Below are 19,223 nucleotides of genomic sequence, written 5' to 3'. Positions count from 1 at the left end.
CTATAAAATTCTGCTCTGCATCTAAAGATGCTGTTAAAAGAATGAAAAGACAAGACAGAGATTAGGATAAAATATTCGTAAATAACATTTCTGACAAAAGACTTGTATCCAGACTACATAAAGAACTCTTAAAACTCAATAATAAGAAAATAAACAACACAATTTAAAAATGGACAATCTGAACAGAAACTTCACCAAAGAAGATATATGAATGGCAAATAAGTACATGAAAATATGCTCAACACATCATTAGTCATTAGGAAAATGCAAATTGAAATCACAGTAAGACACTACTATGCACCTGTTAGCTTGTCTAAAATAAGTATCAAATGCTGACAACAATGCCAAGCAACTGAACTCTTACACATTGCTGGTGGGAATGCAAAATACTATAACCACTTTGGAAGACAGTTTAGCAGTTTCTTAACTGTCTTCCAAAGTTAAACATACACTTACCAAAAGAGCCAGCGACCCCACTCCTAAGTATTTACCCAAGAGAAATGAAAACATACGTTTGCATAAAAACCTGAATACAAATGTTTGCAGTAGTTCCGCTCATAATCACCCCAAATTGGAAATAACTCAAATGCCCTTCAACTGGTAAAGAGATAAAACAAACAAGGCTGTTGGTACAGCCTTGCAATGGAATACTACCCAGCAATAAGAACTATTGATAAACTATTGATAAATGGAATACCATGGATGAATTTCAAATACAGTATGCTAAGTTAAAGAAGCTAGATTTTAAAAGCTACATAGACTATGTGATTCCATGTACATGATACCCTAGGAAAAGGCAAAATTATAGGAACAGACAACAGAACAGTGGTTGCAGAGTTTGGGAGTGGGAGAAATGATCGCTTATACCAGGGTGTCATGTGGGATTTTGGGGGGAAGTGATGGAACTGTACTATAGCTTGATTCTAGTGGTGGCTATACACCTGTATGCATTTGTCTAAACTCACAGAACTGTACATCAAAAGGAGTGAATTTATTGTAGGTAAATTTTGAAAGATGAATTAAAACAAAAAAGAAACAAGAAAAATGTCAATTAAAAAAAAAAGTAAATCAAATCATGTCATCCCCTTATCAGTGGCTTCTCATGACACAGCACTAAATGACATAGCCCCTGCTTATTTTTCTAGCTCGTATAAGTTGTACAACTTTTCCTCTACCTTGTTTATCATTATTTGTAAATATAATTTTTTTGTTGATTATCTGTTTACTATCTGTCAGCCAGAATGGTTAATAATTATTGAATACTTACTAGATGCTGAGCACTGTTCTAAGTACTTTATGTGGATTCATTTATTTAATCCTCACAACGGCTCTAGGAAGTATCCCCGTTTTTACAGATAGAGAAGCCAAGGCACTGAGGAGTTAAGGAATTTGATTAAGAGTCTCATAGCCAGTAAGAGGCAGAGAAACATACTGCATCCCTATTAGGTTTTATAATCTGATTTAATCTGTATATGAATCCAGTGAGATTTCCAGATGTGGACACTAAAGCCCAGAGGATTTAAGTAACATGCATAAGGATACAGAGCTAATTTGTTTTGGTATCAAAATTCAAATTCTAGGTCTTTGTGAGTCAAAAACCTGTGCCCTCCTTTTCCCTAAGAATTTAGGCTCTAGGTTGAAAAAGTATTACAGGAGGCAAAGGTAAACTACACTTGTGGAAGCTTTTACTTCTTGTGTAATAAACTGTAATTTAAGTAAGTATTTCCAAGGATTATATTCCACTTGGGAGAGCCTGTGGGTGGGAGGCGAAGTGATGTGTGACAGACGAAGGGCGGGAGAACATAACATGCTGGTTTGAACCAAGCACGATGTCTTATCAAGTTTCTTTTCCTTTACTTTTCAAACGCCCACCATGTTGACCTGCACCATCTCTGCTGTTTGCTATTCTGGTTGCGTGTGCATGAACCACACATCACGGCAAATTGCAGAATTTCTCAATCATTAAGGATTTACAATAGGTTAATTTTAAAATGGGCTGCATTTCACAGCTGCAAAGCTTTTGTCTGATTTCTCGACCAAATGAGAAGCCATTATTGGACTGAAGACCTTTCCATGGGCAATGACAAGCAAAAGAAAAAGGTTGTGTGGGCAGAACAGGCAGCTCTGCCAGGTAAGGTGAGGTAATGGTTAACAGCTCACTAAACAGACTGCCAAACTCTATGGCACAATGTATCGCACTGTTTAGTACCGAGCATGATGAGAATTTATAAGTAGATCACGGGTTCAGTGCACATGTGGGATAATAACGATATACAACCAAGGAAAGCTTTACAATCTAAAGGCATAGATTGTATGCCTATAGGCAGTTTTACTGCACTTCGATTTCACTTCACAGATATTGTGTTTTTTGTTGTTGTTTTTTTTTTTTTACAAATTGAAGGTTTGTAGCAACCCTGCTCTGTCTGATGATGGTTAGCATTTTTTAGCAATAGAGTATTTTTAAATTAAGGTATGTACATTTTTTTAGACATAATGCTGTTATTGCACACTTAATAGACTACAGTTTGGTGTAAACATTACTTTTATATACACTGAGAAACCAAAAAATTCAGGTGACTTGCTTTATTGCGATATTTGCTTTATTTCAGTGGTCTGGAACCAAACCCGAAATATCTACAAGGTCTGCCTGTACCATTAATGTGGGGAGGAGGCTAAAATGCAATATGCATGCCTAACACGTTTTTCTTTCTAAATAGTTATAAGTACCATGACAGACTTGACTGATGTTGCTTGTTTTTTAAGATGTCTGTCTCACAGCCAAAGTAAGCAATTCATAAAGTATATCTGTCAGATTGAGTTTGATAAATGGTCTATCTATTGGCAGTAACAAACACCTAACTTAAAATCGTGTTACCAGTCATTAAATATCCATGCTTAACAAAGTTCACAATACACTGGATCTAATGTTTGAGCTAGGCAGGTCACTAAAATGTCAATGCATAGTTCAAATTTACTTCAACGAGTCCATCATTTACTCTCCAAGGACTTGCTAACAATTTGGGTCCAATAATGTTCATTTGTTTATTCCTTTAGCAATACATGCTGGTTACATATAACTTTATCTCTTTCCACTGACCCATTTAAAACCTGTCTATTCTTTTCAAGAGAACTGTCCTCCAGCTGGATCAATGTGTCAATAAACCAAAATGCTACCATAATAAGTAAAGATTTCCTTCCTGTTCTGCCTACTATTTAGAGGAAAAAAAAAAAAAAAGGTTGACACTCTTCCCTTTTGATCATCTTCCAGAGTAAACCTGGTCTTTAAAATGACTTGATTTGCCCTATCAGCATTAATGGGCACAGACCCACAACACCTTTGAATCATTAGCTTAGGGACACAGAACTCCTTAGTTTAGTGATAATGCTCTGTGGTGACTGCGATCCATCTGAGCAAACAAAGCTTTCCAGGATTCCTTTCTCACAACTCAGCACCTCGGGTCAGTGCAGACTCTCACTGAGATACTTGGACCACAGTAGCTGTAACTTTGCCATGCACACGCCTTCTATTTTTATATATGCTTTCTCAACAACTATATTTCTTCTTCTTTGAGAAAGAAGTTCTGGAATTATTGACAAAAGCATTACACAAACACAGAGTGACAGTACACTGCTCAAAACCCTGGAGTTCTGTTTTGTATCTTTATGTACCTTCTGAATGACATTCACGATGGATTTATTTAAATCTGCCTCCTTAGCTCCAGGTATTGGGGATATCAAAAACCACTCAGAAGAGGTTGAAAGTTTAAAAATGGTTACAATAAATTATCTGTATCAGCTGTCACAGTCCCTAAATACCTTCCTCAAAAACAAAGATCTTTTTTTCCCAAAACACACTACAAATACCTTTCATAAAATCCAATATTCTGGAGTTGATAGGAAACTTGGAGGTCATCAAATCAAACACTTTTATTCTGAAATATCTAAGTACTAAAGTGCATCCTGCATTATGTCTATGAATTAGTGTATCTTTATGGGTGTGAACATTCATGCATTGAGGAGATTATAAAACCAGATGAAATAGCAAATTCATTACTTTGGTAACTTGTACTCAAAACTAACTTAATGTTTTTACCTAAGATATTTATTTTTTTGAATTAATTTTTATTGGAGTATAGTTGCTTTCCAATGTTGTGTTAGTTTCTTCTGTACAGCAACTAAGAGATTTATTTTCCTTCAGAGATATTTACTTTTAAAATTATTGACTGAGATTTTTTTCCTTCTTGGGGAAGGGAAAGGGAGGGAATGAACAGTTTTTGAACACCTGCTTTGTAGCCAGCACTGTGCAGGGCACTTTATATACTTTATTATCCTTCATGCTAGAGGAAAAGGAAACTTTTATTGTTGTTCACTCCTAATCAAGAAATTACTAAATAACTAAATGCTAATGGAGTATCCTTTGCAGTCACCATAAACTACAGGCAATGTGCGGATCCCTTTAGGTCATGTTAAGTTTAATGTGATATAATCTTCTAAAACAGAAACGGTAAGAAACACGGGCTGCATGAGAAAAACAAACAAAAATGAGCAAACAGACAAAAAACTCACCAGCCTCCAGTGCCATGGGTTGGCTAATACTAGTGTGGAGAAAAGAGGCCTGGACAGAAGTTAGGAGGAAATCTCTATAGTGGGGAGGGAAAAGATGTGGGAGTAGATGAAGGAAGTTCTCAGCGTCCTAAGTCACGTCTGTGAAATTAAAGTGCTTTCAGCTGAGTAATACACAACAGAGGACGATTTCAGTGATGATTAGAGCTATTTAAATTTTTAGTAGGCTCCAGTGATTTAAAACAGTCTTTTCTGTCCGGGAAACCGGTTTATCTGCTTTTATTTTCAAACTTGGGGGCGGGGGGGGGGGGAATCTTTGCAAAGAATTATTCATGTATGTAAAATGCACAAAAATACTATTATGTAAAGATGTCTACATTTAGAAGTATGTGATTGCGCAATTTTTGAGAGATGAGAACTCACATTTGGAACCAGATTAAATCTCTCACTTAGCTCCCTCCCTCCCCCACGCCCACACTCTGTTAGGTTTTCATTCTAGTCCAGTCCTGGTGAGGATATATGGCAATGCGTCCTAGCGGGAATAAAGAGCAAAAAGTACATGGGCAATCCTCCCCTTACCCCCCCCCCAACACACATATCTTACCACTCAACTGCTCTTATCAAGCCTCCAGAGAGTATATTCTGAATAAGGTAGCCGTGGTCGCCTATGAGGAACGAAATTATTCTCTGGACTGTAGCGCTAAACTACATGGAATTAAGTCTGAAGATTAAAATAAGGTGGGTGGCTTTTCACCTTTCCTCTGAAAAGTACCTAGCACAATCCTGATGCTTCATAAAAATAACATATCAGGTAAGTGGCATGCTTGGCAGGAACGCTTTTAAATCGCATGTTACAGGATATTCTCATCCTAGTGCGCCTCCCTCGAATTTTGACTAAGTCAGCTTAGCCCCACGACTACAGAAAGCACTGAGTGAGTCTCCGACGATGCTCCTCCCACCAGTGCCAACCTGTGCCAACTTTTAGGCCAGGACACCTGCCACCCTGAGCTCCCATGGCTTCCGCAGTGGTGGATGTTGTGCCTCTGGCTCACTGCTTGAGGGTCTGCTCTGACCAAATGACAATACAGGAAGGATGTTTGTTTGGGGGGTTTATTCAGAATTGGAGTGCTGGAAAGTAACAAGGTGCGAACACTCACAGCCAGCTGCTGGCTGCCACAGAAGACAGGGCGATCACCTCCTGGTACTGTTCTGTGCCCGAGGGCTCCAAATCGTCACCGCTTTAACTTGCTACCACACTTCAGATGTTACCACTCTCGTTTCCATTTTTGCTTTTGAAACATTCCAGGAACAACTGAATCCTACCCATCTAATTGGTGCCAAATTTACATACAGTCATGTCCCCCCCACTACGGTGTTCAGTGGACATTCTAGTCATTGTCTGTCCTTAGGAAAGGGCGGGGGCTAAGTCCCTGTTTTAACCATCACACAGTACAGCCTGGAGTTTCACCAGCAGATGAATGCTGGGTAGCCCCACTCCAGAGCCTGCTGATGGCACAGCAAACAGCTGAATTTAACCCCTAATTAATCATGAAATATCAACTCCCAGTTAAAGAGGTTGGCAATGATTTGGTAAGTTAGGGGAAGTGGCAGAGTGAACATCTGGGATTTTTTGTTTTAATCTGACATAATAAAAGGAAAAGTAGCTCATTCTTACATTTCTTTTTGCTGGTTTTTTTTTTTTTTTTGGCTTAAATAACTCTTTAGAAATCGAAATCCAACAGAGAACAATTATGTTAATAACGCCAGGAAATCTGTTTGCTTTGTTATATTGGGCTTCAAAAGCACTTCAACTGAACTTACATTTGTGATCACAAGTAATGCCTGCTCTTAAATCCATTTAAAATGTTTACTTTATTACAGCTTATTATAAACGTGAGTCTGAGATGCAGCGCCATGGCTGCTCAATTTCCAGGCCACAATTTTATGATAATCATATGAAATGTATTCCTGTGTCAACAGCACTGCCTAACAATGCCCCAAATGGGGTTGTTCACAGCGCTGGACGCAGGGTAACCGCTACAAGCAGAGAGCTCTTCACTGGAGAATTTTAACTGAGTTTGTAACATGTACTCTTTTGCTACACTTAGCTCAGTTTAATTACTATGATCTCAGAATAGAGTTGAGCTCCTACAAGAAAACTGACCCTACATACTGGAACGTGACTGGGATAAATGGGTTCTGTTATTTTATTGTATGGTTGGAGACTCTTTTTGGATAGCCTTCCAATACCAGAGGGGATGAGACTGGAGAATTCTTCTGTACTTGATGTCCCCCTACTGCACACAGTGATAATAAGGTACCTGGAAGATACCTTCTGTCACCCCGGCATCTCACAAAGGAGTAAGGGAACATGTAATATATGCAGATCCAATAACTGGAAACAGAAAATGGGTCTAGAGGTGCCCCTCCCTCTCCAATATTGGCTTCTCCACACACTCATGCCTTCCTCGCTTTCGTGACGAGTAGCCCATGTAACTGCCTAGTTGTTGGAGTTGAGACCTCAAGCAACATTTTCCCAACTCAGCATTTTTTGAGGCTCTATTACGCAGGTACCAGGCCAAGCGTTTTTATGCTCATTATTTCCTTCATAAGATCTATCCGCATGCAGTGGACCGTCTACTTTTTAGAGGGAGGGACAAGCATGTACTGGCGGGAACCAGGATCATGTGGGAGTGAGCCGTACATTATTTTTTGCTTCACTCTTTCGTTTCTCCTCCTAGGACCGCCTCTCTGAATGGATAACAGGTCTGTGCAAATGCTCAAACAACCTTAAGACAATTCACGTTTTACACCTCACTGTTTTAGAAAGAGTACCAAGCCCAGAATCCTGGCTGAAAAGAGAGCACAGGAGCTCACCTAGGCCACCTCTCTTTTTAGACTGAAAACACAGGTTCACAGAAAGCCTACAATTTGTCCAAAGCATATGGCTCTGTAGGGGCAGAGTCAGAATGAGGGTCCAGACACCTGGCATTTCAGTTCCACACACTGACCCTGTGGTCTACAAGACTATCTTTCACCAGCAAAATGGGTAACTCTGCAGGCCAAATTCTTACTTGCAGTCTTGCAAGTTTCACCAAAGAGGAGAAAAAGGTTTGACCCAGTTTATCTAATGTATTAAAAATAGTTTATATCCCAACCTACTATGGACACACACACACACACACGTTTCATTAAACAATTTATATTCCAACTTGGTGCACTTTGCTATTTTTTTTCTTCTATTTCATTTCATGAAAACAAAAACAAACAAAACTGGTTGAGATCCACTAAACTGCTTTCAAGACCAACCACCAAAGTTAGAAAAAAAAAAACCTCACAGAGGATTCTAATAATAATAATTTCAAACAACTAACAAGGAAGTAGGGGAGGCATTTTACCTTTTCTAGCGGGAACTGCATAAAAAATGGAGGCAGACAACCCTCAGGACAGCAAGCCAGACCCCACCGGCTGGCTCCTCCACCCTTCCCCACGCCCTCGCCCTTCCCAGAATGATACACTGTGCTGAGGCTTCCCTGGGCCAGGCAAACACGCTCAGCCATTTCTCCAGTTGTCCCTCTCTGGCACAACATGATGGCCAAGAAGAGCTGATACTTGACTTTAATAATTTCAGATGACACTTTTCTCTAGAGAATTGGGTCTGTTTTGTCAGCTCCTGAAATACCACGTGATATATTATTTTAGAGTATAATTTCTTCCTTCTGTTTACATTCTCCCTCATTAGATGGTAAGCTCCTTGAGCAAACAAAACAAGGACCCTTGTTTTGCTCACCGCCAGATCCCACTGAATACAAAAGAGGTGTTCAATAAATATATGTTTAAAAAAAAAAAAAAAACCTTGATGAGCATTATACAAAGAAATTATAGAAGTGACATCAGATTTTGAAACATTCCAGCCACTATTAAATGATTTTCACCCCCTGGACTGGTCAGGCTCTCACATCATCCTCTCTTCCCCTCTGGCTAACCACCTCTCTTTTGTCAGGATCACCTTCTCTGGGAAACCTGCTCTGACTCCACAGACTCTCTGCTTCATTGATGTGCTCTCACAGTACCTTATTCTTCCCTTATCTTAGAAAAATGGCCTAGTGAATTCTCTACGTCTTCGGCTTGACAATAAGCTCCATCAGGATGGAGCTTTAATACAGTGCCTTGCACACAGTACATCCTCCATTAAAAATTTTACATGCAAACATGCATGAAAAGTTATGTACTTCTGGCCTGAAAAACCAAACCAAACCAAAATAGAATAAATCCAACCTAATGACCTGGTTATATGGGTAATTAGTAGTTGACTCAGTCACAGCTTTCTGAGTAGAAGTCCTTTTAAACCATGCTGCCACATAAAATTAGGCTTTTCCTTTGTGGATGTGGGTATGACTTCTAGTGAAAGAGGAAATAGGATGTCAGCTACTGGGGAGAACTGAAGGGGGAAACAGGGAGGAGAAAGTAAGCAAACACCATCCACCACGCCTTTCTATGTCAGATGGAAAACAAACACACAAAAGTTTAGGCATCCCATTGCATCATATTCATTATAAACCAGGAATTTTCTGCTTCCTAAAATATTAAAGATAATGATGCATCCATCCACCCAGTATTTATCAATATTGTTCACAGTAGGAAAAAAGATAAATGTATCATTCCTTTTTGTATCAAATATACAAACAGGAGAAGCACTAGAAAAATACACAGTGTAAATATGCAAATTTTAACTAAGTAATTCATTTACATAGCCCCACTCACAGGAACTCAAACATCTTTGTTAACATTAACCCTTCACATTCTCGTGAGCTAGTTTTGCAAGATTCCTATTTTAAACAGTGACTTAGGACCCATGTAAATAAGGATAAATTCAAAATAGTTTCTGCCTTCCTGTCTGCCACTCTAAAATGAATCTACATTTCCTTCTTAAAATAATTTTCCATAATAAATCTTAAGAAAGATCTCCATCAAAATTTCTACAAAATCTGCAAATAGTAGGGTCAGCAAACTGTCTCAAGAAATATGATTTGCCAAGTTAGTTCAATAAAAATATTCAATAGGACACAAGCTGAAAGGCTATAGACCAAGAAAAGACATATGACAAGACACTGAGAGTCTGCCTTGAGGGTATAAAACGTTGGTTTCGAGTCTCTAATAATTGATCCCTTTATTAATGATCCAACAGAGGACTTAATGAATAGCCTACTAATAGGATCTAAATTCAAATTCGAAGCATCTTTTGAATATCCATTAGGAAAAGTAATATAATGAAAATTTTAGAGAAGGTATTTTTGCAGAAAATAAAATGTAACTTGGAAAAAATACAAAAGATGAAGTCCTGGTAAATATTTAGTATGTAAGGGAAAATGGAAAGGCTGTCATCACTGTGGAGAAAGAAATGATAGTAGACAGATTATCAGAAAAAGATTTAAAATAAGACATTCCACTATTTTTATATACTATTGTTATTATTAACAGTTCTCACCCCCTTTGACAGAAAGAGTCATATTACTGTAGCAGGAGGCAGAAGTTTGGAGGAAAGACTTTCTTGAAGGAAGAAGAAATATCCCACTGATGGATGAAGAACTGGGCTTAAGTTTGAGTAGGTTGCTAGGCTCTTTTTTCCATTCTTCTCTCTATATTCACCCAGAAAACTACAAAATGCCTGTATAAAGTAACAGGGAAGAAATAAACACAGAGGCATTCATTCCTTTGCATTTTTTTTTCTGTGTTTGGGGTGTGTGTGTGTGTGTGTGTGTGTGTGTGTGTGTGCACGCACGTGTGGGTGTGTGTATGATATGTATGTTTATGATGTATACATATTTTTTTCAATTTTAAATAACAAATGCAGAGCTTTTAGAAAGCCTGTAGGTGATATTTGGATACAAAAAAATTTCTAAAATGGAGACAGAGTAATAAATCAAACCCTGCAATTGAGGCTCAGATAGAAACAGAAAGCACCTCTGTCATTTTTTAACCTTCCAAGGCCTAAAGACGAACAAATCCCAGCCCTCAAACACACATATACAACTGCCTGTGCAATGAGAAAATGACAGATTCAGGAGGAGATTCTACATTCTTGATAATCAGCCCTGTAATCTTTCCTCTTCCCTATACCACACTGGCCAACATACAATTTAATTTCATCATTTGGATGTGTGTGATTATTTTTATTTATAGCCTCCAGATCTGCAGATATAGAACTTGTGGTTTCTAGTATTTACTCTACCTGAAGGTGTATCACAGGTACAACACTCTCCTGATCTTTGGAATGGGAGTAGGGGTACTTTCTCCTTTTTAAGAGATACAGGTCATTTGCACAACAAATACTTCTTCAGCTTGTATTATTGTACAGTCATATTCTGATGAGTCCAAAGAGCTTCCCCTACCACCACCTGAGGGGAGGGAGGGAGGTGGGAGGACATTTGTATCAGAAAGAGACCAACCACAATTCCTCTATGGCTGGGGCCATCTTCTAGCACCCGCCCTGCAGAATGAGCAGGAAGGCCTCTTCGGACTGCTATCTCTGACACGCGTACTGCACGTGTACTGCTGAGCTCCTTGGAGTAGATCCAGTTCTTTTAGGAAAGCCAGCATGGTTGTGACATCTTGTAGACCTAACTTATTCTGAATTCTGCTCTATAAGGAAGACTGTTTTAGAGTAATTCCAATTTATTATTACTAATTAATATATCGCCCTTTGGTAAACCAGACCAAATTTATAAGGAAGAGCAGACATATGTTACCATGAGGTCACAGACTGTGTTTACAAAATTCAGACAGCTAGAGACAGAAGGTTTCAAGCTTACTTTCCCCTGACTCCAAAGCTCTTAACCATGTGATCTGAATAGAATTCTCAAGGCATTTATTTTATTTGACTTTGAATGTCTTCACTTTCTTTTATAAATCCTTAAAGTCAAATAATCATAAATGACTGTATTTTAGTTTAAAAAGGATGCTAGACATGATTTACTGAAAAACCGTATTTTTAATTAAAAAAAAAAAAAAACTCTTTTAAGACAAAGACGAGAACCCCAAATCTCATACCCAGTCCTGAGATCCTTCCAACATACCAGACTGCTTCCTTTTAACTTCTTCAAATAACCACACAGAGTGCAATTTAAGGACAATTCAGTATTTTCCTCACCTTGCTAGATTACTGAGACAATTTAGGAAAGAGAGTGCTACAAAAGAATATACGGAACTGTGGAGTAGGTAGAACTAGATTAAAATCTTGATTCCAGTGCTTTTGACACATTTGTGGTGTGCTCCGTGCTGTACAAGCCTTAGGCTCTATGCTACGCCACTCTATGCTGTTCAATTTTTAAGCCATGTAACCTGGAGCACAATGCCAGATGGTTCCTATTGGGTCTGCATGAGTTAACCTATGTAAACCTTTTGGTAGACATAGGGGGCTGCAATTCTGTTAGCCTGCTTTCCTGTTATTTCCTGGGGTTTATTCTGCACTCAATTTATGTTAGGAAAATATGATCATGTATTACAAACAGAAGAATTCTTATTCTATTTCTGTTAACTTCCATTTTAAACGACAAGAAAATAAAACTAAATAAACTGAAGAAACTAAAGCCCATGCAGTTCACCTTGACTTATTCAATATATGCTTTACTGAATATGCTTTATAGAGCATATTTATATGCCTTTATATAGCCTAAAACTATTAATGGTAGTAGAGGAAGGCAAACAACTGACTGGTTTATTTTCATTCTATTCTTTGTTAACCTGAATTGGAAAAGTGGCTATTCCACGAGGTTATTTATAAATTAAAACCAAAGTGATACCTGGCTTTGAAACAATACCTTGAACTCAAAATCAAAATGCCTCCTTAAGTTAGAAGCCTGCAGCACAGACAGAAACTCTCAAGCACAGCCACATGCTCTACTTTTTTAGAAGAGGTGTATCAAGTTTTAGGCAGCCCAGGTTCCCTAGAAGCATACCTGTGGTGTTAGTTATGTACTCAGTTTCTCATGTCACAATTCCTCATATGAAAGAAAAATGTAAAAAGATCAGAAGATCCTAATGTTCTGGATCCCAAGGTGATAAAAGAACAAGGTCCCTATTTGTAATGGTTCATTAAATGCCTTAGAGAAGAAGTGATGGGGGGGTAGAAGGAAACACCATTTTTTAAAATGACTTTTATAAGCCTAGATTTGTGCTAGATGGTTTATCCACACTATTCTATAGAATTCACATCATGATTTTAAGAAGCAGATGCTGTCATTTCCATTTTATAGATATAAAACCAAGGTACATACATTGGATGAGAATCCCACCAGATTCGTCTAGTTCTAAAGTCTATCCTAAGGTTCAGGGATTGGTTTGCTTTTCAACTGAATGGCAAATCATCCTTGTGCAATTTAATAGATTCATGAAAAAATTTCCATAAAGATCTCTAAAAGCTAATTATGAAGTTAATCCCACACCCCATAAAGGGCATAAACATGTCTCACACACCAGCCTGCCACATTTCTCACAACTAAATTTCAGCAAAAAAGCACAAGAGCCAAAACAAACTAAAAAACTGAAGGGTTCTATTTTTTTGGATAAGATATACTTTTTCTTTAATCTGCCAGATTTCTCTATTGGTTACATAGCATGAGCAATTTTCTCACAGGAAATCTCTTGTATTTATAGCAAGCTAATTACTCTCTAGAAGTGACTGTCATATGTATGTGGATGGTTTTGGATTCAATTTTGTCAAAAGCTGGGAAATTAATTCATGTCTCATCCCATGCAAGCCTTATGTTTTAAGAGATTAAAAGCCACTGCAAAGACCGATTACCAGGGAATTTCTGAAGACTACCCTTAATTTAAAAATACATTAATCTACTTCTTTTTGGATGATATAATCTACGAGCCTGTTTGTTATGGTCAGCTCAATGTTCTACCTAATTGTGAGGGAAATACCTGTTTATTAGAAATAACAGCTTTTTGCTTTAAAGTTCAGACAAAAAAAAAAAAAAAGAAAGCAAGCTTGCATCTTAATCATAAATGTACTGCATTAAGACATAAAAACAAAAGATTCCAGCAAATAAGAAGCTCACTAATTTTATATACCAAAAGCTACAATATGCTATTTACTACACAATTAACTGTTTTCTCTCAAGAGAGAGATGTAAGTTAACATTTTGCAAACTTCATTTTGTTGAAATATATTCCCGTCTGCTGAGCTTCTTATTTTGTACCAGCAAAAGTGAAATATGCTACTTTTGCTACTGTCAAACAAAAAACATTTAAATGATTACCAATTTTGATTCTTGCTCTAATTTTTTTCAGCTGCATATGGTAATACATTTCAAAAAATGATGTCAGGGATGCCACTTTACTACAGCAAAGTATTAAAACAGACATTTGGTGTTATCAACATTTGCTGCACCCCTGAAGAACAATATGGGGAACTTTTTTTATTTTAGAGGAGGCGACATCTACTTCTAATCTATATTGAGTCCCTGTAAAGCATGTGCTACTACCGTAATAAAGGTCTCCAGCAGTTATGAGGCTTTTGTATAAGTGACCCTAAAAAGTTTAATGGGTTTCCAAGACCACTCATCAACATACAGAGAGCCTACTATTCACCTACTTCAGTCTGTGTGATATATACTTTCTCGATTCAAACATGGAAAGTTTCAGTGGCAAGTAAAGACCTATGCGTGTAAAATCTTAAAAGTTAATCAGAATTCAGGAAAATATTAGATTTCACAGGCAGTATATATTATTTGCCAAGTAAGTGACACAAATCATATACCACTCCCAGAAAGAAAGGATGGCTCCTTCCCAGATATTGGCTCATATCTCCCGTACAGTTCTTATTGTATTATTCTTTTTGCTATTAAGCTATTTGTACACATACCTTAAGAGCCTAGAATAGGCAGATTTAAAATTTTTCATTTCTAAATCCCACCACGGTACTGAAAAATACCCAGCACTTGGTACATGCTCAATCAAAGTTTACCTGAATACCTGAATAAATGAATGACTGGTGACGATGATAAAGGTGATGAAGACAGCAACCACACTCAGGGTCAGGTGATGTCCTAGGTGCTTCGCATGCATTAACTAATTTACTGTTAGTTTTCTCTTGGTACTTTACAAATGAGGACACTGAGGCACAGAGGGACCAGCTTGCCCCGACTCATCTAACTCCTTCATGCCCTTCAATTTTGGGCTTAAAAGGTGACTTCTTTAGGGAGGTCCTCCCAACCCATGAGACAAAGCTACAGACACTTGCCCTCCATCCAAACAACCCCTTTATCTTCCCTATCATTACAGTCATCACTCCTGAAGAACTGATTTAATCAGCAGTCTTGTACATTACACAGTGAGCTCCATAAAGGCAGGGACCATGTCAGTCTTATTCACTGCTCTAACTCCAGTGCCTATCAAAGTGCTTGGCACATAATGGGTACCTAATAAATTTAAGCTTCATGACTGAGTGATGCAGGTAGCCATTACATTTTCATTTAAAGAATAAGTAACAAACATGAGCAAATCTGAGGTGATCTGAAAGAGTCAATATAACTGCCCAGTAGGCATCTGAAGATTCAAAACTGTGGTTTAAGAGAAGAATGAGGTAAAGATTTGAGAGGCATCTTCAGGCTATTATTCCATGGCTATAAATGATCACAACAAAACTGTGACACTATGGTTGACCCATTTCTGAATACATATTATTTGTATATTAAGGAGAACCCAACATCTTATGTTTCTGTTGTAAGCCCCCAAAAGAAAAATTCCAAAAGGGGCCTTATTAAATAGTAAAATTAATTAAGATGAAACTATTCTTTAAGAGGTTCCTCTTTTTTTTTTTTTTGCAGTACACGGGCCTCTCACTGTTGTGGCCTCTCCCGTTGTGGAGCACAGGCTCCGGACGCGCAGGCTCAGCGGCCATGGCTCACGGGGCCCAGCTGCTCCGCGGCATGTGGGATCTTCCCGGACCAGGGCACGAACCCGTGTACCCTACATCGGCAGATGGACTCTCAACTACTGCGCCACCAGGGAAGCCAAAGAGGTTCCTCTTAATAACATTATAGTGCCTTTATGAGAGTGCCTGGAATCTGCCATTAGCATATTTCTAGTTTGGTAGAAAAGCTTCCAGCTTATATTAAAGCTCCTGTGTGTTTTCTTTTGTTTGTTTGTTTGTTTTTGCGGTACGCGGGCCTCTCACTGTTGTGGCCTCTCCGTTGCGGAGCACAGGCTCTGGACGCGCAGGCTCAGCGGCCATGGCTCACGGGCCCAGCCGCTCTGCGGCATGTGGGATCTTCCCGGACCGGGGCACGAACCCGTGTCCCCTGCATTGGCAGGCAGACTCTCAACCACTGCGCCACCAGGGAAGCCCCTGTGTGTTTTCTTTAAGATGACCATGGTGAAGCTGAAATACACTGCTACCGTGATTATACACCAGAAGCACTCAAGCAGTAGAGATGAGTCCTGTGTTGTAGGGACAAGCAAAGCGTTTAAACCTGCAGATGTACCTAAAAGAGGCATATGGATTATAAACCACACTACACCGCTACTGTGACAACAAATGTGAAAACTCCGGCAAGGCACTGGCTGACAAGAGAATAGAAAGCAGAACTGGTTCAGTCACTCTGCTTGACAAACTTGAAGATACACCTATGTTACGGGAAAAGTATTGTAAGTTTCAAACCTGTTTTACGTCACTTGATGCAGCTGTGAGTAGCAGTGACAGAGACATCAACTACTGCCACCGTGAAGAAAGGGAGATGGTGAGGAAAGGCAGCAGCAGGCTCACTGAAGAAAAGAAACCACTGCAAGTGAAAGAACATCATTTCTGAGCAGAGCTGCTAATGCTTTTTGCCTTCTTGGCCGTATTTACACTTATACAGCCAGTAAGCAGAACCACATTCAAATATTTAGGACCACGAGAGCAGCGTACATAATTAAGAGAAATAAAGGGTAAGTCTGTAGGCCCTTCCAGCAAACAAAACAGTACCAGTAGTGCAGTACTGTCTTAAGGCAAATATGGCAGAATTAACACCTCCTTATTAAAAAAAGAAAAAATAGGAACACAATGTCAGTGAATGAAAGTACTACACTTTTCGAGGAGGATGTGGAGACACCTTTAGGCCCACTGGTCAAAGCTTATGGATGCATATAATCAGGTGCAAATTAAGGTGATTGATTTAACAAGTTTAGTCACCTAATTTTCCCTAGAAATTTTGGCACTTTTTAAGTTACTCACAAGAAAAAAAAAAAAAAAAAGAAGCAAGAAAGGAACTGCCAGAATGTGACTTTGAGAAATAATAGCTGACAGCAAATCACCAACCCTGAAGCACAGTAATCTTGGGCCACTTTCTGAGGCAGTAACTGGCTTAAGAGATATTAACAATTCCTGAAGCCATCACTTTATTAAAGTACAGGCAAATAGTCCAAGACAATACTCAAAATAAAAGTTCTATAAATTATAGGACACTTTAAGAAGGTAGGGATACTTCCAATTTATCAAATGAAAAAATTAACATAAATGCTTGCTTAGAAAAGGTACATGGGAAAATTTTCATTAAATGATGATGTTGTTGGGTCACTGATCTCTCTACCATCTTGCGTTTCTATAGAGCTTGCTCTGTTCAATGCACTGTTGTTGTATGGGCTGACTCCCTTGGAATACTTTTTTCTTTTTTTTTCGTGGTACACGGGCTTCTCACTGTTGTGGCCTCTCCCGTTGCGGAGCACAGGCTCCGGACGCGCAGGCTCAGCGGCCATGGCTCACGGGCCCAGCCGCTCCACGGCATGTGGGATCTTCCCGGACCGGGGCACGAACCTGTGTCCCCTGCCTCGGCAGGCAGACTCTCACCCACTGCGCCACCAGGGAAGACCCCTTGGAATACTTGATCAACGTCTCCAATGGAAAATTTAAGTCAGCAATATTTACACAAAAACAGTGTTGTAAAGAACAAAGGGAATGGGCTTAGGGAGTCAAGAAAACCTGCGTTCAGATTCAATTATATCATTTACTGGTTTGCATGACCACGGGCAAGTTCTTTAACCTCTCTGTATCTCAACTTTCTCATCTGTAAGTAGAAATAATATTTACTTTATAAGACTTTATAAATATTAGAAGGTATAATATGTCCTGGGCATATAATACGTGCTCAATAAAAATGATTTCTTTGCTCTTTATAAAAATACCTTATTTTTTTCTATTCCTAGTACAATTAAAGTCATATGTTACCATTCCATTTATGCCATAGATGTTTCTGTAAATGATCACTGATCTTAACAAAAACATCTAACTTTAAAAATAATGTCAAAGGTTGTTATTTCCAAAAGAAAGAATACATATCAAACCAAAAATATGCAAATTCTATTACTGTGTAGTATATCACTAGAGTTCAGGTTTCTGCTTCCAGATTACCACGCAGAAACACTGAAGGAAATGTTTAATGAAAATGGTACACTAGAAGAGCTAGATTTTTAGACCTATTTATGTATTATTTATAAATAATTATTATTTATTTTTAAGTCAATAATAGTCTTGATGCTATGTTTTTAAAGTCACAATTTTGATGGTAATTCTCTAAAGAAGCTGTGAATGCAACAATAAAGGGTCAAATATCACCTTCAATGGGAAGAAAGGTATAATGAACTGATTTCTTTCTCACAATAAAAATCTGCACTGAACAAACCTGAACCAATCAATCTGCCGTCTTTTTCCAGGATACAAATCTCCTGTGAAAACTATGTCTAACAGACTTGGGCTTAATCTTAACTTCTCAAGACACACAAAAAGAGATGAAAATAACTGAAATAACAACTATGGAAAGGCAAGATCTTCCATGACTTGAACTGTCAGATTCAAAAGTATAACTAGTCACATTAAGAAAGGTTCTCTAGGGCATTCATTTCCTGTCACAAATAATAGTTCCACTTGAACAGCAAGAGAATATCAGAAAAAAACGAATAGAAACATTAATTTGAACTATTTTTATATTAGCTCTACTTCAAACAATATGAAGAAGATATAAAAATATTTTACTACCTGACAGTTATGACTTTAGGAATCCAGGACCCTTTTGTCATTGTCCATGGCAGTGAGCATTATTATTAGTTACTTTAGCTGGGTCTAAAGAAGCCATCTGAAATACTGATACAAATCAGCAAGAAAATGTCAGTTTTTGATGGTGAGTTTGGTTCTCAGCTAAAATTCTGGTGTTTCTCTAAAAAGGTATTAGTCCCTGCCCAGTTCCAAATTACAAATTCTTAAAGCGGTCTGTATAGTTTTGCTGTTAGTGTGTTTTTTTTCTTTTTAACTCTCTAACACCAATTTACCTCTTCAACCATATCTCGTATTACTTCCTTACATAAACTTTTTCTTTTATACTCAAGGCAAGACTTTATAGTTCCACTCCACACTTTGCATTTTCTACTTCCCTAAAACACCTGTCATTCTCCTATTCCTCCAAGGAGTAAACAGAGAAAGATAAAGTCTTTCTTACACACACACACACACACACACACACACACCCTACTATTCACCTAATTGGTAGGACAACACAGTTCTCACACACACACACACACACTCACCCTACTATTCACCTAATTGGTAGGAAAACACAGTTCTTATTTCCTTTGTGAATCCCACTTCAACTACCCCAGCCCAGAGTTTTTCCTCAGCTTTG

At 38.3% G+C, this 19,223-nt stretch overlaps 1 protein-coding gene across 4 annotated transcripts in view; it reads right to left on the bottom strand.

The window, feature by feature from the left end:
• RNGTT (RNA guanylyltransferase and 5'-phosphatase) overlaps positions 1–19,223 on the bottom strand; it is a 218,012-nt gene that overhangs the window by 10,961 nt on the left and 187,828 nt on the right. Inside the window, exon 15 of one of the 4 annotated variants that reach the window (XM_060167797.1) lies at positions 15,948–16,352. The exons of the other annotated variants lie outside the window; for them this stretch is intronic. Coding sequence (XP_060023780.1) covers positions 16,242–16,352 — 111 coding nt within the window. The 3' untranslated portion in view covers positions 15,948–16,241. Of the gene's footprint in view, positions 1–15,947; positions 16,353–19,223 lie in introns of those variants that run through there. 4 annotated transcript variants of the gene reach the window in all.

Source organism: Lagenorhynchus albirostris, chromosome 12, assembly GCF_949774975.1.
Source record: "Lagenorhynchus albirostris chromosome 12, mLagAlb1.1, whole genome shotgun sequence".
NCBI classification, from domain to species: Eukaryota; Metazoa; Chordata; class Mammalia; order Artiodactyla; family Delphinidae; genus Lagenorhynchus; species Lagenorhynchus albirostris.
The sequence above is the reverse complement of the archived record's forward strand: the minus strand, read 5'-3'. Positions and strand labels throughout refer to the sequence as shown.